The sequence below is a fragment of the Micromesistius poutassou genome, assembly GCF_964030765.1.
Source record: "Micromesistius poutassou genome assembly, chromosome: 11".
NCBI lineage: Eukaryota > Metazoa > Chordata > Actinopteri > Gadiformes > Gadidae > Micromesistius > Micromesistius poutassou.
In genome coordinates this window covers 6121496-6142688 of record NC_140281.1, presented here as the reverse complement: position 1 = coordinate 6142688, position 21193 = coordinate 6121496, and the positions used below count along the sequence as shown (strand labels likewise).

The 21193-nt window shown below is 42.9% G+C and overlaps 1 protein-coding gene across 2 annotated transcripts in view; it reads right to left on the bottom strand.

Annotated features, from left to right (window-relative positions):
• Nucleotides 1-18860, bottom strand: part of rnpc3 (RNA-binding region (RNP1, RRM) containing 3) — a 30348-nt gene extending 11488 nt beyond the window's left edge. The window contains exons 1-12 of one of the 2 annotated variants that reach the window (XM_084474856.1): nucleotides 18814-18860; nucleotides 18708-18749; nucleotides 18197-18353; nucleotides 17838-17885; nucleotides 17613-17722; nucleotides 17258-17335; nucleotides 14198-14309; nucleotides 12630-12698; nucleotides 12281-12414; nucleotides 11770-11898; nucleotides 8796-8953; nucleotides 5663-5851 (exon numbers count right to left, since the gene is read on the bottom strand). In XM_084474856.1, the coding sequence (XP_084330982.1) occupies nucleotides 5663-5851; nucleotides 8796-8953; nucleotides 11770-11898; nucleotides 12281-12414; nucleotides 12630-12698; nucleotides 14198-14309; nucleotides 17258-17335; nucleotides 17613-17722; nucleotides 17838-17885; nucleotides 18197-18349 (1180 nt within the window). In that variant the 5' untranslated portion in view covers nucleotides 18350-18353; nucleotides 18708-18749; nucleotides 18814-18860. Of the gene's footprint in view, nucleotides 1-5662; nucleotides 5852-8795; nucleotides 8954-11769; nucleotides 11899-12280; nucleotides 12415-12629; nucleotides 12699-14197; nucleotides 14310-17257; nucleotides 17336-17612; nucleotides 17723-17837; nucleotides 17886-18196; nucleotides 18354-18707 lie in introns of both variants that reach the window. The other variant, XM_084474857.1, reaches the window with a different exon arrangement.
• Between the last annotated feature and the right edge of the window lie 2333 nt (nucleotides 18861-21193).

Genomic DNA, 21193 nt, shown 5'->3' with positions numbered 1-21193 from the left:
CACATACTCATTGCTTTCAAGACCACTGATTTACATACCAGTCGTCATGAACGTCTTTATGACCTGTTCCTTGTTCATGGTTCTCAATACAATGTTTGTTCTGCTTCCTGTGGTTTGCAACTGTCTGAGTAAGGTCTCTGTGCAGAAGGTTGCAGAACTTCCTGGGTCCAAGAAAGCATATGTAAGAATTAGGGATGTCACAATACCAGAAATTTAGTAGTCGATACCAATACCAGTGAAATTCCACGATTCTCGATACCCAATTCGATACCACGGTCAAAAACAAAACAATAAATCCCATGTACTTTATTTATTAAAAACATTTAAACATTCCAAAAAACAGTGGCACTGGCATGTAGCCTTCAAGTAATGAATAAAAATAAACCACTATTAACAATACAAAAAAAGAACAGTGGCATGTAGTGTTCAAGTAATAATAATTTAAAAATAATAATACGCGCTGAAAGCAGGCAGTCATGCAGCTATGCGGCTGGCGTTTACACTTGCGTGCATGGCAGGGTTTAAAACATAACTTCCAACCTAATATTAAGTAATATAACGCAGGTGCGCAAGGCAGCCACAGGAGACGCCAACATTGTTTTCAACTGCTCGGTACCGCGCCGTATTAATTACCAAGTTTTGAAGCGAATAAGCAACGCTGTTTTTGATTTGTTAATTTGGTTTTGAACAAATTATTTTGGATGCATGCATCGGCTTTGAGTTGGTTTGTTTACTTTGTTTACTGCCGCACCTACTACAACCTGCCGATCTTCAATCAAAACAACATCAAGTAAGTGATGCCGAACGCAGTCGTACCATGCGTGTTTAGAAGCGCAACATTGAAACGGGTCCCGTCTGAAACAGTCGCGCAGCGTTCCAAACGCAAAGTACTTCCAGACGCGACTCTTGTTATTCTTTTTAGTCGAGGCGGAGCCGTCGCACTCGCTGCAGCTGCCGTCTTCCATGTTCCCGTGTAGGTGTATATGCTGCCCACGTGACGTCCAGAGGAATTGCATCCTCGGTACCTACGGTACCTACGGTACTAAGAAAAACGAGTACCGTCACGTTTTTTGAATTTTGGTATCGACTTGGTACCGAAGTATCGGTTCTCGTGACATCCCTAGTAAGAATCACCTTATCGCTTTTCTTCATTTTGACTTTAACAGGCACTATATAGAGTTTGCATTCTGAGTTACCGTCCCCAATATCACTCCACACTTAAGTTTGATTTGTGTAGACATCTGTCACAGCCATATCCTTTGAGTTTTCATCTTTCTGAGTATTAACCTCTTTTTTGTTAATATGCAGGATTGTGGGATGTTTAAGAGAACATACTTGACAGGTAAAGGCCCATTCACACCCTACGGTAAATATGGATACGGACGCTTTTGTCCAGTCCCGGAGGTTGTTTCTTCCGTCAGTGGGTCCGTCGCCTCTGAGCTTACGAATCCGGAGTGCTCCGGATGAACCGGAGCAATACCACCGGAGATCGAGGCGGCAGTAGAGGCAGAAGTCCAACCATTCGCAAAAATAGAGAGAGAGCATAGTTGTAGGGATGTGAATAACTCAAATTTTTCATGGTCGAATAATCAGTGGGTGATATGAACGAATAATCGATTATTCGATGTGTGCCAACATTCACAAAGGCAGCCATGGATCATCGGCAAGAAATCACTTAATATCTTAAATGCAAAAAAACTAACTTTAACAGTGATCAGTGTTTGTGTTGTATGCATATATTTATATTTATGCTTGTGTATTTTTTTTCTGTACATGATTAATAATAATAAAAAAACGAATAGTGCTACAGAACCAATGTTAGTTCTGTCTGTTAATTCTTGTTTATTTGAATGGGAAAAACTGTTAACAGTTCAAATGTTAAAAATCGGCTTTGACCCTCGGGAACGAATAATCGAATAATCTGACCCATCCCTAAATAGTAGGCCTATAATTTCTGATGTATATATATATATTTTGTTTTTAATTACTTATATTATACTATATACCTGACCTTATTATTTTATTGTTCACCTGCTTTGGCAATGCAAATGTATATTTTTCATGCCAATAAAATTTTTGAATTTAAATTTTGAGCAGAGAATCTGCAGGTTGGTGAGGGGTGCCACATGCCACCGCCTCGTACACTTTGTGCCGGATGATACAGAGCAAAATCATCTCCTCTACAGATACCATGTTTGCGATTGTCGATGCCGGTCATTTTATACACGACAGTCACTTCCCTCTAGAGGTTGTTTTGCATAACATCCATAACAACGCTGAAACCAGACGGAGGTATGAAGGGTAGTCCCGGAGACAACGTTTAGTACGGACGGACAAATTTCGTCCGGATCCGGAGGTATGAGGCGGCCGTTAGTCTCCTTTGACAACCTTTACTCATATGACCTACTTCGAAAGATCCAAAACACACTCCCTTTTTTCTTAAGAACTCCAGTTTTTGCTCATGATTTTTCCTTTTCAGCTGCAGACATGAACTGAGATCATGATCTTCCTTGCAATGCAAACACTCTTTGGTTGTTTTTGTGTTTTATTTGCATATTCGGTTACAGACTGCTTTGAGTTGCTGCCTGTCGCTGGTGCCACACTGGTAGCAAACCCACTGTATCCACTTTTAGTCCTCACGTCTTTAGAGAGAATGGGCTTGCTTGGTTGTGATGAGCCAGCAAATCTGTGTGGGATTTAGTTTTCCAAACAATGTATGTGACAAGATTCTAGATTGATAGCTCAAAGTCCACCAAATGTGCAAACTTTGCCCTTGGGCCATTGCGATCCTGTATTTCAAAAGCTTTAATTTGCCATCTCTCTTTTAACTTGAAAGGTAATTTACTGAGAATGGCTTTCATGTTAATTGGATGATTTAATTCCTCCAAATACTGTACAGAATTCATGGCATTCAAACATCCATTAAGAAATACAGAATAAGCCTGTAAGGCCTCTGCATCCTATGCTTTTATCACTGCCCAGTTGAGACCTTTATTCAAGTATGAAGTAGCAACTTTGTGGTCGTCACCAAAGTGCTTCTTTAAAAGATCCTTTGCTGCAGCGTAGCCTCTGTCTGAATCCATATATTGGCAACTGCGCACCAGTTCTCTTGGGTTGTCCCAATGTGAACTGCTCTAAAAAGTAAAGTCTATCCTGGCTGTTCTCAGTTTTCCTTTCAATGCCATGTTCAAAAGCTCTTATGAAGAATTGATATTCCAGAGGTTCGCCTTTAAAGACAGGAATAGTGACTGATGGCAAAGTAAATAGCCCTTGTTGTTGAATGAGAGTTTGTTATTTTGTTTTGATTCTTCATTATGTCCATCAGATTGTCAAGTTCACATATTTTATTTGAGTCATGGGTGATTGAAGATCCTTTACTTTGTGAGTGTGTTGTTGCGCCTACACCTCCATGTGCTCCAGTTCCATGTGGTATGAAGTCATGGTGTGGTGTACCTGGTAGGGCAAAAGGATCATATGACCTGATTGTTGAAGTCTTGTGTGGTCTCTGATCTTTAGTGACATCTACTGGCTGTTTAGGTGTGTGCATGACATACTTCGTGTCCAAAGGAGCATAATGAATTTGATGAGGTAGTGTTGTCTTTTTGCGCACAGATGCATCTGCTTTCAGAGTTCCATTTGTTATTGTTTCCACATGTTCCTTTCACGGGGCCCTTGACATTTCATGAGTAACAGCCGCCACAGTGGTACTGTCCAACATAACTGCAGGTTGAGTGTATGCCTGGGTCATCTCAGTGTCCTCAAATTCATCCTGTTCATTCTTTTCCGGTTCAAATAATTGTTGAGCCAATCCTGCTTCCATGTACCCATTCATTTGATCCAATGTTTCTGTTCATTCAGGCACAATCTGTGGACATTTCATATCCCTTCAAAATGCTTAACTTTGCTGTATTTGCAGCCATTTGAGTCTCCAATTCAAGCTTTCTCAGCTCTGAGGTCAGCTTCCTTTTTCTCAAGCTGTTGCTTCCGGTTAAGCCTTGCAGCTTTAGCTGTTAATTCAGCGTGTTCACTTTCCAGATGCATTTTGAGAGATACTATTGATGATTTGGATGACCTTGATGAACGTTGTGATGACCTCGATGAACGTTGTGATGACACGTTGGAAACACTGTCCTTAGGCACAATATCATCAACAGTAGGCCTACCCATTGTAGCATCATCAACACTCACTTTTTCATTTTGATAAAGCCATTGTGATACATTGTTTTTGAACTCATCCATAGGTGTTACTTTAGGGACATACCAGTCACCTTGATCCTTTTTAGCATCCTCCTTTGACTAAATCGTTTAATTCATTCAAGTCTTTGTATGCTTTGAGAAACTCGTTTTCCATTTTTGATTTAACCTTTTCAACATTACATGCATTCTTCATTAAATCAGTGATTTAATTTTTCCTTCTTGTTAAGACGCCCAATTTGGCACTTCTAGATCCTTTCAGCTGTGATAGCCGCTCAGTGTGGGCGGTGTCAATATCATCCTCCAAACTTCTGAATCTGAGCAAACTTTGCATTCTGCACATTTTTATGGTTTTGATTGGTTTCCAATTCCAACACAGAAGTTTAAACAATGCACTCGTTTTAGGTGCTTTTCCTTTCTTATCAAATCATCATCAACTACTGAGACTTCATAGTAATTGTATACTATTAGAATTGAAAGTACATTTGTTATTTCATTCATATCTTGTCCGACGACAGTGAACACTCCTTTATGAATGAAATGACGTCAGTGCACTTCACGGACGCGCATCCAAATGAGCGGTGCAGATTCAACTCTCTACAGAAGATAGTAGTGTCGACAGCTTGTAAACAGTTTTCAAAGCAAACCATCGTAGCGTTACTGCCAGCGATCAATTCCAGTAACGTTCTTTAAGCACATAAGCAAGCATTGCGTGCTAGGTTTTTTGACCTTTGTAAAACCAAATTGATATAGATATTAGATATTATAGATATTATTAAACTAAGTTATAATAAATGCAAAACATAAATACATATTTTATAACCTCTATCTTTACCATAAATAATAACTAACCATAAATGTATATTCTGGCTCCAACACGAGGGCTCCTTAAGAATATCTGGGAATCTCATGATTTCTAACCATTCAACCTTCCCCCCCCCCCCCCAGTCCACCCGAGCATAGTTCCTAATATGAGTATGAGAATCTTTTTCCTCCTCATGTGCAAACAACCGTGAATACTAGCCACCTAATTTTTTAACATATGCTTTTAAAAGTGGATTTCTCCTCAATTTTATGAAACAGAACTATTTTTCCTTATATAATATGCACTTAATAAACATTGGTGCACTGGCCAGGGTTTCAAGTTGGTGTTTCCATGGTGATGGCGGCATGGCTAATAATCACAACCTTTAGGACTCTAAGTTGCAACAATTGTGTAGCCAGCCACCCTCCAATAGTGCGAAAGGTTCATATTAGAATTAGTCCTAGTTTATATTTACTAATGAGACACATAGACCTAGTCCTAGTTTATATTTACTAATGAGATGAAACAGACCTAGTCCTGGTTCATATTTACTAATGAGACACATAGACCTAGTCCTAGTTCATATTTACTAATGAGATGAGACGCAGACCTAGTCCTAGTTCATATTTACTAATGAGATGAGAGGTGTAGGCCGTGTCCTACCGTCTCTGGACAGCCGGCCTTTCTCCAGCTCCCTCCTGGAGATGAGGTGGGAGGGCAGGTCCTCCTCATCCTGGCTGTCCTGCTCCTGCTCCTGCTCTTGGGATGCCGGGCCACTGGGGTACAGCTTGCCAAAGCCTTCGGCCCCCTCCTCTTCCTCAATACCCTCAGTTGACTCCTGATCAAGTCCTTCTGTGAGAGAGTGAGTAAGACATAGAGACAGACAGAGAGATTAATGAGATTTCACACCAACATGGACCAACATCTTCAGGAGATCATGTCTTCCTTTGGTAGAATTTATCATTAATCATTGGGCAGAATGATTAATGCATAATATATGGATGATCAGAACAGTGAATTTGCTGTGCTGTTTGTTAAAAAGAAAAGACCTAGACCACTAAAATAAATCGGATACGAAATACATTGGACATTTTGAAGAATAGGATAAAATAAAATCGATCACAATGGGACCTCCCAAGAGGCAGGCCAACCCTCACACAAACGCACTCACACACAGCAAATGGAATTACTGGGAGCATTCAGGCTGTACAAGTCTGGGAATAGCAATAAGCAGATAAATAAAAACCATGCCTGGTCGACATGCAACATATGTGCACTCAAGTAGAGATGGGGGGGGCGGTCAGTCCTTTACACCACTGGAAGAACACAGCCTCCCTCCCCCCACATCCCCTCCTGCCCTCACCCCATCCTTTTTATTTTAGACTTGTTTATCAAACCCGGCGATAACAACCACACAGATAGAAAAAACTGAATGAAATGAAAAATAGAAGCGGGACTAATCCAGAAAGCCAACTGTCACAGGTTATCTTGCCCATGCCTTTAGGAAGTCTGTGTGTGTGTGCGTTTCCGTGTGTGTCCGTGTCCGTGTGTGTGTGTGTGTGGGTTGCTCTGGGAGTTACTAGGGAAGAGACGTCTTAGAGAAACGGGTAGCGGGAGTGAGAGAGATAAGGCACAGCGGGGTTGCACGGTTGACAGGTTAACATGGCATCAGCGATACCACAGCCCGGGATGACAAGATACTGCTGCTTCTTTCTTTTTTTTGCACTGGCTAGAAATCGCTGAAAACATTTCCCCTACTGTGATTCTGAGTCAGACAGACAGCAGGTGCTGCGCTCTCCTCCCACTTTTGGTTCGGGCTCCTAGTAACGAGGAGCAGCATGTGTCCAACAAAAGAGGAAAGAATTCAATGTTCTCCTTTTCCAAGGTGTTCTTAGTGTGCTTAAATGTGCTCTAAAGGAGTACTTGAGAACACAGCCAATGCTTTGCGATTCTCAGTACTTTTACCACACACACACACACACACCACTATCAAACCTCTGTTGTCAGTTAGGAGTTAGTTGCCCATATCTAATCTGACAGAAGAATTTAAATGTGCTAAGGTTAGACTGGAAATGACTCTTACTCAGTCCAAGGACCCAGTGGTGAGGAGGGTTGCACCCACAGTTAACGCAGGGAGGAAATGGAAACCAAAACAAGCGGTCCAGCAAGCTCAATCGGCACTTAGGCATAGGGATATTATGGGCCATGTTCAGCATGGGCGGGGGGGCTTAGGGAGGGACGTAGGTAAACCCTCGTGGGGTAAGGCTTCTGCAGGAGAAAGGAGGAAAATGGTAGTGGAGGAAATACATAGACAGGAGGAGACTGTAAGATGTACTAAGGCGGTGTCGCAGGCAAATCAAGGGCAGTGGGTGAACTGGGAGGGAGTGGAGAAGAAGATAAAATGGAGAGATCTATGGAGCATGGAGGCTAGCAGGATCAGATTCATGATAGGTGCCACTAATGATGTGCTCTCATCTCCCCAGAACTTAAATCAGTGGTTTGGTGAGGATGAGACATGCACACTATGTTCCCGTGTGTGCAGCCTCCGCCATATCCTATCAGGGTGCAAGGTAAGTCTCTCCCAGGGGCGGTATACATGGCATCACAACCAGGTATTGAAATGTTTGGCAGAGGCTGTTGATGATAAACGGAGAGAAGCTAATTCATCAGCCGCTAGTAAAGAGGGTACGCAAATTAACTTTGTGCGTCAGGGGGAAAAGGCTAGACCATTTAGAGGGAGGCACAGAGTCGGGCAGCTAAGTAATGGAGGAGCCTGGGACATGAAGGCGGATCTTATTCAGCAGGTTGTTGTTCCTCCACACATCGTTAGCACTCGGCTAAGACCAGATATGCTATTGCGGTCAGACTTAGAGAAGATTGTTTATTTTATTGAACTTACAGTTCCTTGGGAAGACAGAGTTGAAGAAGCCAATGAGCTTAAGAAAGCAAAGTATGCTAAGATGGCTGGAGAGGCAGCACAGCGAGGCTGGAGTACGCGACTAAGGCCTATTGAAATCGGTGAGTGGGGGTTCGTGGCTAGATCTGCTATTAGTTTGCTGACTGAACTGGGTATTTGTGGACGAAGTCTGAGGCAGGCGGTTAGTAACATGTCCGTGGCAGCAGAACGAACAAGTGAATGGCTGTGGGTAAGGAGAAAACATACTTCCTGGGGTGCAAGCTCAGGTAAGCCAGCTGTGCTAACGTGTGCTAATGTGCTAACGTGTTTGTTTGGTCAGGGTTAGCGGTAGGGCTAGGGGTACGATGCAGGAAAGAGAGTGTTTAGATGCATTAAATGTGGCAATGTGGTGGCACATTTAATACATTGAGGGGGGTGAATCCAGGACGCTGGTTTTATTGTTAAGCCTTCAGGAGGTGTCGTGGGCCTAACTTAACGAAACATCTGTGAAAGAGGGTGCCCACTTGATAACCCCAATGATATTCTGCTTACTGCATACTGCTGTATTTACTGCTGTTAGTTAGGCTAGTTGTCTCGTGTTTTTCACCATTGGTTGATAGCTTAGTAGCCAGCGTGCTTATAAGGTTGGTTTGGACAGTGGCTTCTGAATGTGTTTTCCTTGGATTTTGGCACAAGGGATTATAACATCTGATCCTGTGTATTAATGAAATGCTGGTCCCTGTAATTAACCAACATTGTTCCTGGGACCACAGAATGGTCCATATGTGGTCGATGTATGGGCTCAGACCTGCTGTGACATGGTGATAGTCAGATGATCGTTATATACAGTCAGTATATCTATGGATAGAGACTCGAGGTAGTACTGAGGAGGCCATCTACCTGCATTGTCCTGGCCCGGCTCCGCCCCGAGCCCCGGGGCCCCTCCGTCCAGTATGGCCGCCACATCGGGCACAGAGATGTGGAACTCAATCTTCTTGGCCCCTGCAGGCTGGGGCTGCTCGAACACGTCTGAGGGGTTCAGTACGGGGCCCGGAGCGCTGGAACAACCACACACACAATCAGTTATGTTCACTGAGGCAGGAACACACAACTAGCCAGATTCAGTGGGATAGATCAATCAACACCATATGCTCCACAAGTTATTTCAACTAACTAGAACAGTGGTTCTCAAACGGTGGTACACGTACCACTGGTGGTACGCGAGCGTTCTCTAGTGGTACGCGGAGTATGAACGATTTTTTTTTTTTTTTTAAGTTGAAGCAGAGCTGGGTTCACCGTAACTCTCACGGGTTCACCGTGTGACACACGCTTTTGCTTGCTTACACACACGCCACACATCCAACAATAACAATCCTGATCGATCCCCCTCCCCCCCCCCCCCCCCCCCCCCCCGTCAAAAATCCCGATCGCATTGTTAACGGTTCATTTATTACATAAATGAACTGGCTACAACAATGAAACAATAAATGATTTACAATGCTCCGAATGAGCACATGTGTGATGGCCGTGCAGTGTTTCCCACACATAGGCCAATGTGTGGCGCTGCGCCACAGATTGAACAACGAGCGCCACAAATTGATTCCGCTTTTCTTTTTTATTTTTACTTGAACGCGTTTTTTAAATGTAACTCCGCCAGCCCGTAATCGCGCCCCCGTAATGCTGCCAGTCCGACATGTTCCCATTCCGACAGTGCTGTGCACGTATGCAAATTAGCCATGTGCGCCAAACAGAAGAAGGGCCCTATCTTGCGCCCGGCGCAATTGACTTTCTACACCGACGCATGTGTCGTTGCTAGTTTGCACCCGGCGCAAAGCTGATCTTCCCCCGCAGCAACCAGGCACCACTACACTTGCATGTTAAATTATGATGTCAAAGATTATTCATACGTAGTATGAATAGGGCTGCATGAATGAACATGAATGAAGTATAGTAGGCTATGCCATGCGTTAAAATAATAATAACAATAATACATTCGAGCAAAGTATATTCCAGGCTTCCAAAACAAAATCTAGTTTTAGGGTAAATGATTGGTTAAATGATTTGGGAAAGAACAGCTGATACAGCGTTAAGTTGTAGGCCTACTTTTAAATCAATGCATCTGCAAACATCGTACAGCAAACACATATGTTCTTGACCCAGACATCGTGTACAAGCCCATTACTTTTAGGATTGAAGAGTATTTGATCGTGAGAAAACATAGGCTAGTTTTACCGCGAGTGAGTGTTTAAAAGAATGAATGAATGCGGGTGATGCTTGGTGCGCGTGCCCATCTGTCTAAACACACGCAAATTAAACACGTAAGTATGAGAAGGAAATCGAGTCAGTCGACCTGCGATAAGCAGCTGATTCTGAACGGACTCGTCTTCGAGATGGACGTGTTCTAACACATTTTTAATCAATGAAATGTTAACAACAGTATATATCTGACCATTTAATTTTCGAAATTTTAGGTGAAGCCGAGCTTCCCTTGGAGTCGAGAAGTCGCCACTACGAAAGAATGCAATGTATCCAACTAGCGGGATCTAAACAAACTAAGCTCCAGCGAATTACTACAATGCAGAAGTAGTGGAGAATGGCGAAACACAGCAACTCTAGCCTACTCTCAACCAAAATAAAACTAATCGCCGTCCGGTGCAGCAGTGTGAACTGCCCAGTTTTTAGAACGTCTCAGCCCGTCTCGTCGCAAGGAGTTGCGAGTTGCAAGTAGTCTTTGGTCTGAACTGGGCTTTAGCATTATAAGCAGTGGCGGTTTTAGGCACGGGCGAAAAACGAGACACACGAGAAAGAAAATGATCCGCATTTTCTATTAACGATAATGCCGCCCCCCCGTCAACAAATCCGCCACACATTGCTACCTGGTCTGTGGGAAACACTGCCGTGATCCAAATGCAATCGCGGCTGCGACGTGAATGCACGGTAAAGTTGCGCAACACAGGTGGAGCTTATTGACACAACATCATGAACCAAGTTTGAGGCTAAAGCTAACCTCAATCGACCCAGACATCACAGAACTCTGTTCACAGAGCCACGCACACCCCTCTCACTAAGCATGATAGGCCCAGAGTCGCCATTACCAATTTCTTTTTTATTATTATTCTTATGGGTACATTCCCCAGGATTACTTTGAGAAGGTCACAGTAGGGCCTACTAAATTTTCAATTTGTGCCTGAGTAGGCTACATTCTCCTTCAAACCTAAACATTATATTCTGACCTGTTGTTAGTATTGTCTCGTTGCAAGTGTTTAAATACAATACATGAGTTTACATAGTCTACAGTTGGTTGCTTCAGTCAAGTAAAGTTATGTGAATAATAAATCCTATTATTAATATTAATGCCTTCTTTGTAAACTTTATTTTAATTCCGGTGGTACTTGGAGAGCCAAATCATTTCTAAGGTGGTACTCATGGTAAAAGGTTTGAGAACCACTGAACTAGAACATTACCATGCCCCCCTTTTGTTTTGAGGGTATATGGTGCAACTTCTGCATATCAGATACTGATTGTCTCAATCTAGCTCTGATCAGAAATACAGATCAGCCCTTATTCTTTAGTGGAAGAAGAACAACATAAAGTGACATGCACAGTCATGCTTCCAGTGGAAGATATATAATACAATGTGTTGGTGGGAGCTATTCTTTAAAAGCTGTACCATGGCTTGTACTTTCATATGTTACCCACTGCTTAAGCTACCGAAACCTTTGTATGTGTGTGTACGTGTCTGTTATTTTCCTACCATCATAGAAACAGTAAAAACAATGATCTTTTACAAAAGTTCTCAATGGGGAAGTCTATTTCATAAGTAGATGTATGAGGTAATGTAGTGTTATGGATGGAGGGTAATTCAGCAGGGTACCTTTGGGAGTCTGGCTTGGGGGGAACAGAGAGCAGGTGCTTGATCCTGGGCTTTTTCCTCTTGGAAGTCCCTTTGGTTCTCAGTGGCCTCTTGCATGCCTGGTTGACCAGACCGATCAGTCGGGCAACCCTGGGTCAAACAGTCACAGAAGACAACCTGTTGAAAACACTCAAATTCTGCTTCTACATTATCTTTGTCTTAACAAAATTGCTTAAGGACATTTATGCAATTGCGATACAATGTGACATTCTAATATCATTTATAATATCAACTTTGTTTATGAAGACACAATTTAAATGTGTGCATTATTTGATACAGTTTACTTATTACTTAGTTTACTAACTATACATATACATATGTATTATATACTTATATTTATTAATATGTTTGGGAGGAACATATTCCTTTGAAATGCCTCCTTTCTACAGCACTGTCTCAACATTCATTCCTACAATATACCCTGTGGTATCCAACCTGTGACTGCTGGATGTGATGGTGGCGACCACCTCACCTCTCTTTGTTCTCGTCACCATCTCCACTGTCGTACTCAGACTCTGGCTCGCTGGACAGGTCCATGTCCTCCTGGGGCAGAGGGGGGTAGTCGGGTGGGAAGGGCGGAGGCATGGGGCCAGGGGCAAGGTCGTACTGCGGGGAGAGAGGTACAGCTAGTGTTGGACTAGGATAGCCTTCTTCCTGGTCCAACACATTATTTATTGTATACGACGTGAACTTTTAAAAAGGTCACCCTGGTTATACATTTTTTTTCCAGCTAATATGCAACAATTGCATTGTAAACGGTATGCAGAACACATACAAAAGAGTGGATTGCTATTGATTGCTATTGATTAACTGTGGCCTACCACAGGGGGCCGTGGGGTCACAGGGCCAAAGGGACATGGCAAATTGATCTTGTTCATCAGATGAAGAACCTGCAAAATAGTGGTTAGGAAACATTACAAGGAGCATATTGGTATAATCTTAGACCCAGTAGTCCTACTCTATAGCAGAACTTCTGGGGGCGGGGGCGGTACATATTGGCAGAGTATTGGCTTAAACCCAGAAACCGTAAAGGCCGGAGTCACACCATGTTCATTGTTTCATTGCAGAGATATTCTACAAAAGACTTGTGCGAAAGGATGCGCCTTCAGATGGGGATTTTAATAACTGTGTTTGTACAGTGGCCACACAGTGTTGAGATGAAACCTTAAACAATTTCTTTAAAGTTTACCGCCACTGGCCGAGTTTATGTTTGGCAATTACGAGATAACAGACTGCGCCTCCAGCCACCTGATTGGTCCAAACAAATATGAGGCGAAAGAATGTGAAGCACCCCGTTCACGTTGAGATCGTCTGCCATCCAATTTCAGACATTAATATAAAGTCTGATGAGCGAGACTAGTACAAGTACGGCTTTAAGCGCTGAGACTGCTTATTCTGGTTCTTTCTAAATGTGACCCCCACGATACCGTTGTTCTCCTACGGTATGGCAGCCTGAGTGGAGCTCCTTTCTTTGGACTCAGCTCACGTTTTTCCGGCGTTTTATTGCACCGCATAAAAGTTTGAATATTTTCACTTCTGCACTTTGGGTGCAGAGCAGCAACGCTAGTCAACGAAAGGAACACATGTCCAACAATGACAAGAAGCAGATTTGGGCAGTGTAGGCATAATAGCTTATTTAAAAATGTTAAGAGCTTCGAGTCTTGTCAAGTCAATTTAAACTGCTTAAAATGTCACAGTCAGAGCACTTCTCACAATGCACTAAGCTCCCGTGACTGTTGGGACGCTGCTCTGTGTGATCAGACCCTCAGTCATAACAATATCAGCTAATCATCTAATCAGGCCTGATGCTACTCATCTAGTCAGGTCGATTCCACTCAATCGTCAAAACATCTATTCAAAGAGCATTTATTGCACTGGTACTGACCGGTAATCGATTTCTATAACATAATTTCTGCAGATATATTTCAAGAAATGTCCTATATTCCTGGTAAGTAGAATAGAGTATGCTAATCGCCGTCGAAATGCAACACAATTGCGCCACCAAGACATTGAAAGGAGAAGTAGAAGCAAAGTAAAAACATTTAACAGAAATAAAAAGAGTTGGAGCCCCAGGGGAAATATTAACCCCCATGCTCTTTCCTCCTATTCAATGTACTATTTATCATTGGAAATGCACAAGTATAATCTGTGCGATATGATCTATAAGGAGCTGGATCAAAAACCACTGGGAAACTAACTACGGAATGGGAATTTATTTGAACCAGATTGAATCAGAAACCTAGAGCAGCCATGACAAGTGTGTTGTTAACGTCCTTGTAGGTTTAACTCGTGTTGAATGCAGGCAGGTAAGTAGACAGACTGTATCAAAGAATACCTACAGATAATGGTTCTCTCAGGCATCATGTACTATATGTATGCATGTACTCACCTGAACATAAAACTTTGGCACACTCAGGAGGGCATGCATTATATTTGCAAGGATTGCATTTGATGGTGGTGGGTATAAATATTTCAAACTGGGACTTGTTTGAAATTTCAACCTGGAAAAGGAGAAGGATGGAAAGAGAAATCTGTTAGGTAACAAAGACTGTTGCAACATTATAAAAAAAACATACCTTGTTCAATACAGCCGTACATCTCAAAACAACGGTGACACACAGCTGAAACAGGCATCCTAGCTGAACCCACAACCGGACTTCTTGTTTAAATGACACACACACACACACACACACACACACACACACACACACACACACACACACACACACACACACACACACACACACACACACACACACACACACACACACACACACACACACACACGTCGTGTTCACAGGTAATCATGTGCAGTGGTGCCTAAATGAGGCAAGGCACAGCGAGAACAAATCTGATCCAACAGCGTTTTCTAATAAGGCCTGGACGGCTAGGGTGAGGCGCGAGTGCTGTGCATGCAATGTTCCCCCGCTGCTCGGGGTCTCCGTGACCACAAGTGAAGTGGGCAGGCAGCCTGCTGGGGATAAAGGGGGGATGGGACAGCATATATAATAAAAAGCCATTAGTGAGAAGTCATCTGTAGACCAACAATCTGACCACCGAGCAGGTAATAACGGCCCCGCCACAACCAGAACAACCAGGCAGGAGCCAACAGCATGTGACTCTCCCATCAAGAGTGTTGTCTTAATCCAAAGGGGGAGGGTTGATTGCTTTGCTGGAAGCATACGAGCTTCTGTCTGCCTCTCAGCAGAGGGGGGTATGGAAGACTACTTCTACAGGTAGGACAGGTAGGACAGACGGCCTTGTCAGGGTAGTGGCAGCCGGCAGCACCCTGTTTGGAGCCTCTAATTGGCTGGGAGGCAGGCTGACAGCTCCTGACCGGGCCGCTCAGAGTCACTGTGGGGGCTGCAGAGAGGAGCGGCCCAGAGGGCTGTGTGGAAGCAGACTGGACAGCCCTTTAACCAGGCGCCGGAGCATGGGCCTCCCACTCAGGGCTCTACAATGTGGTACAACCACATCGTGTTATTTTTGATAGATCATGCAATAGCAATATAACCGCTGTGACAACTCTTTACATAAGTGTCCTTGTTAGTAGTTGCAGTGTTATTATAAGCAATGTAAAACGGTTCAAGGTTTATAGTTAAAATGCTCATTATAGTGTGGTACACTTTTGACCTCACAGTTAGCAGGGCTTAAATTTCAGCATGGGATTGCTGCCCGCAACTCAGGCCAGCATAATGCGGGACAATCCCGCACAAATGTGTGAATTCGGGTCGATTGACTTCACTTCACCATCTTCCGGTTTCGGTGGTGCATGTCCTTTGTACAATCTTTGATCTGGAGACACACACACGTGCGCGCAGGCACACAGAACCCATCTCTCTCTCTCTCTCTCTTTAAAAATCCCCCCTACGTGGAGCTCTTAAGGGGGGAATTCCCCCCCATTTTGGAAAATGAAATTTAAGCCCTGGTTAGTTATACGAGAGATGTAGACTGTTTCCTGGAGGTGGAGGTTGGGTACATTATATTCAATCTAGCTGGAGGAGAAATAAGTTGTCATCTAGACCGAATCTCTTGCAAACTTGTTCAAGTCATGTGCATAGCTCAGACTTCACTGGTCGTCAACCAATATATTCAAGGGGGCGTTGTTTAAACATGTCCGTGAAACATCCCCTTGCTTCTTAAATTCCTAAACATTGTTTTACTATTATTAAGATGATTATATGATGATTCACAACATTATCCAAAGCATTGTAAACTGGTACACAATTGTTGCTACCTTTCTGCCCATTCTCAGATTGTCAAAGTCGTGGATTCGTTAGAAAACATGCAGGTGCGTGCGCACATAAAGCGGGAATCTCTCAAGAACTGCCCCTTTGAGTATTGTAAACAGTCTGACACAGTTTTGGGTGTAATGTGCCTTTCCTGTAAACAGAATTGTTTTTAAATCTAGATACATTGAAAATTAAAAGTGGATGTAGAATATAGATATTGCTCTTACACTATGTGTATTACTGTGTATGTATTGTGAAATTAGTATTAACATATCTTCATATTCAAATGTTCCATGTAAACCATTTTAAATGACCAATAACAAAGTCTGTACATATATTGACATGAACCAAATGTCATTTTAGTTGTGATCTCTTCGTGCACCGCAACATCAAACACTGGCTATGCCGTATATAGAGGGAAGACATTTAGAAACACTATGTGAGAGAAAATGATTATTCCGGGCCTCTGTGGTACTGATCGAGTGGTAAAAGTGGTCATTAAATAATTTAAAGCCAACGAGCTGAGGTCAACAAGTGCAGCGCCAACAAAAGTGTCAGTTGTCGTTTTTCTGCTTATCTGGATGTTTTCGGGTGTCCAGTTTTCTCCTGAATCTTTGACTGTATTTCCCCAGCAGCCAAGTGCTTATTTAGCCCAAAAGTCTTGAGATCTTTGATGCCAGAAAAGGTTTTTGCAGAAGCAAGAGATATTTGATTAAATATTTAGTGTCGAGTCTGAAGTCAGCCTGGTTATCCGAGCTCAGATGGCCATCCCTGATTTAAACACTGGTCAACAACTTACTTTAAAATGAAAATACAAATGTGGGTACAACACTACACAGCTGCCCAAAGAGAAGAACAGGGACAACAGATACAGTCAGGATCACGTCCGGCCAGAGGACTGGATGTAGATTATTATCGTGTTTAATATTAGGACAGCGATAGATATTTAATGATCCATTTTAGCTAACTATGATTCTTATTTTTGTTTTCAAAAGGTCTCAATAGATGTCACGTACACACAATCTGACTGCCTAATGATTCATGAGCCACGACAAGCTAAACATAAAAAAATAAACTGTTTGTTGATATTAGTGGCAGATGTTAATTGTGGAAAAACTATGTGTGGAGGTAGATGCAAAAAACACACATTTTAAGAGCTAGAAATTGTGTCACAGGCCAAAAAAGGTTGGAAAACAGTGTATACGGATCATCCTTACCCAAGGCTAGGTGCCACTCCAATCTCTATGAGGGGTATGCTTGGCTGTTTCTTCTTCTCCTCATTGTCACCTGTAGTGCTGGAGAAGAGAGGCGTAATTTCTTTACCACCAAGTGGGAAGTGTTTTCAGTCACAACTGCCAGTGATGCAGAGAGTTGACATGATAAGAGTCATACGTCATGCTTGACCTTTACTCGCTTGCCAATGGCACCAATGTGATACTATTTGTAATTTACCAAGCTAAAAACAATTACTGAGTTTACAATGATCCTAAAGGAAAAAAAAAGAATGTTTCTTTTATTATAGTTTCATGCAGTTTCTTGAATTGATTTTAGATTTCAATAAACAATCCCCACCTTCCTGATACTGGTGGGTCTTTTAACACAGTAATGTGGTCTTGGCCCTTGGCAAACTCCACAACAAGTGTGTGACTAAGGATCTGCAGCTGGTGGAGCCGGTTCAGGGCCTGGAAGGGATGGTAAGGTCAGAGCAGATACAAGATGACACCCATCTGGCTGTACATGGGAAAGGTGTCTTGCAGAGTAAGATTGTGATGAAACAAGATGAAAGACGAAGATTACCTTTGCTGCAGACTTCTCACTGCCGAAGGTTGCATATGCGGCATGTTTCTGTGGAGAAGAGTAAGTGAAAATAAAATGTAACATACCCAACGTGTACCGGAAGTGTTGATAGGTAAACTGAGCAGTGAGCACAATCAGCTTGTCAATAAGACACGTGCCATTGTATTGTTTTTTGCCTTAGGAATATGAACATCAAATCCTGGTAAGGTCTAGACCAATTTTAGCTACAATTGATCATTCAAACACGAGTTGGTGACTGAAACATCGTTGGTTTCAATACTCCTTATTTAAAGTAACTTATACGGACAATACAGTGATTCATTCATTCACAATGCAGGAGTCAAACAGGCACCACCTACCAGGGGGCCTTTGGCTGAGAACACCCTGACTGAGGAGGCTCCGAAGTACTTGAGGAGATCCTCCTTCTCCTCTCGACCCAACTCGGATGGTAGGTGCCGCACAAGCAGAGTTCTACTTTGGTTTGCCTTGACCAACCCGTCATCCTTATCCATTTCACTTCAGGAAGGAAACAACAACTCAGCACAAATATGAAGCTCTCATCTTGTCCTTCTAACTGGTCACATCTTTAACACACACACACACACACACACACACACACACACACACACACACACACACACACACACACACACACACACACACACACACACACACGTTTTCAAATATTGGAAACGTTTAAATAAACATTCGTCGTGAATATATGGCGTTTTTGAATGCTTGCAAGTTTGCTAGAAGAGAAAACACACCAGCCTTGGTCAGGTTTTGTTGTGTTCGATCCCGATGAGTTAATTCATTGTGAATAATTTAGTGGTTGAATGCATGCGATTACTTTACGAGTTGAAATCTTACCTCAATGTGGGGTTTGGAAGCTAGTGAATCGGAGAGATTTCACTGTAATTACACAATAAACCCCAACTTACGAATGAAACATTCGTCAAATTAAGTGAATATTCACCTAGCTAGCATTAGCTCCAGGCATCAACCACACATGGTCTATTTCCGCAATAAACAACTGATGATTGGCTGTTCAATCTGGACTCGACTCAAGAAGCTTAGCCATTGGCTAATCATATATACGTCACTTCCATCAGATGCAGTCTGAAGTGTGTCTTCTTTTTGACCAGCAGGTGTCGCCATCCACACGGAAATGAGCGCTGGATTTGCAAATTGAACGATTATTAGTTCACGGTCTGTGTGTATCGAAGCCCTCAGTCTGACACAGTGCCCTCTGTGTCACCGTGGAAAGGGGATACTTTATTTAGCATCTTGCACAATCATAACCTATTCTATACAGATATATAGATGGATAGATGGATAGATAGATAGATAGATCATCATAGATAGACTACATACTTAGATATAAATAATTATACTACTTTACTTAAATACTACCTTTATCTTCTTTAATTAGCTAAGAAAGCCACTAGAGGTAAAAGACTGTCTCTCCAGCTCACGAAGGTCTACCTCTCCCTCGACCCCACCACCCCCATGGAAAAAAATGTTTCCTGCACTTCTCAAGATGCCTCCAAATTCCTGCACAAATGAAGCTTTTTCTTTGAGGACGATGCAGGGGCATTCCTTAACGGGGGGTGTGGGGGGCGGTCCGCGGGGGGACACAAAGCGTCCATTCACCGCTGCCCTGGCTCCGAAATTTCACAGGTGAGAGGAGGAATGGTACAGCACCCAATCCTCCCATTACAGCCACACAGCTCAGCATCAGACCTCGCCAGAGGAGGAGGAAGAGGAGGAGGAGGAAGCCAGCGGCAGTCAGACAGTGCCTCTGTGTGTGTGTGTGTGTGTGTGTGTGTGTGTGTGTGTGTGTGTGTGTGTGTGTGTGTGTGTGTGTGTGTGTGTGAGAGAAAGTGAGAGAGAGAGTGAAAGAGAGTAAAGAAGATGAGATGAGGAAATGAGAAGATGCTGCTCGAGTGTGGGAGGGAAACAATGAAGAGGGGATAGAAAGAACAGGGAGAGAGAGAAACAAGGGAAAGGTAAGGAGGACTCAAACAATGTGGCAGATTGACGACCTCCAGACTTGTTGTGCTTTATTAGTCAATCGAAAACAGGAGGGGATTAGTTATCTGTTAGTTATTACTTTTAGTTTGCAAGTTAAAGGGATTTAGGATTACAAAAAATGGTCCAATCTTTCAGCAAGACATTATGAGGAGAAAATCTAAGAAAACGTAACTATTCACCATAATGAATAGTTACGTAGGTATGTCGTAGGTACGCTGACAATGTTCCTGCACTGCACATAGAAATACTCTATTTACTGTGACTGACACAACACTTTCCCCTTTCCATTCAATCTGAAAGAAAAGTAGCTGTGAAGACCTAAGACCTAAATATTGGGCCTGACCGTGTTAAACAATAATTACACCCTCATTCTGTCAAAAATATACATTCCTGAAAAGGTCAAAAGCACCTGAAGCAAATGACTTTACTTACTCCCCGACGCCCCCCCCCCCCCCCGCCCCCCCATGTCAACGATCGTGGGTTTGTGTGTGTGCTTGTGTGCGCAAAGGGAACCAGATGGAGGTGTAAGGGCACTGCGCAAAGTCAACCATAATGCTGGAGGCACCTCAACACAGTATAGTATTAGTATATATATATATATATATATATATATATATATATATACGTATATATAGCGGGAGAGGGAGAGAGAGAGAGAAAAGAGAGACAGTAAGCCCAGGTCATGTGCGGACTCTGTAGCAGTTAAATGGGTCCTTTCATGATCCAGGGAGAGGGACTACTGGGGCGTGGCTGGGGGGTGAATAGTGGTACTTCTACAAGTCAGGGTGGAAAAAGCTGCAGTCAAAGACTGAGCCCTGAGCTTATTACAGCACGGCACCTCCTCACAACTACAAACACAGATCTGTGTCCGTTTGGAGGTTGAAACCTCTGTGTGTGTGTGTGTGTGTGTGTGTGTGTGTGTGTGTGTGTGTTTGACCAGGCCTGCTCTCGGATGGGTGTGGAATGCCAGTAGAGAGAGAAATGAAGTTAAGTTCTAACTGGACCTCACGTTTAGCAACTGTCTTCCCGACTTACTTTAACATCATAATCATACATAATCACACAACAATGCAGCTATGAGCTCTTGATCTTGCCATGGGGAATATGTTAAAGATATATGTGGCGTAAACTACTCTATCCTACAGATTTGATTCAAGTCAAGTTTGTTTGAGAAGAATCCCATTAAAGAGAACCACCATCAATATATATCAGTTGTGAAGACATAGTGGGGTACTAAAATAGCAGAGTGATAGCAAAACATGAGCGGAGCTCAAGCACAACACTAAATCACATGAGGGAGCTACAAGCTGCTAAGCCTGAAA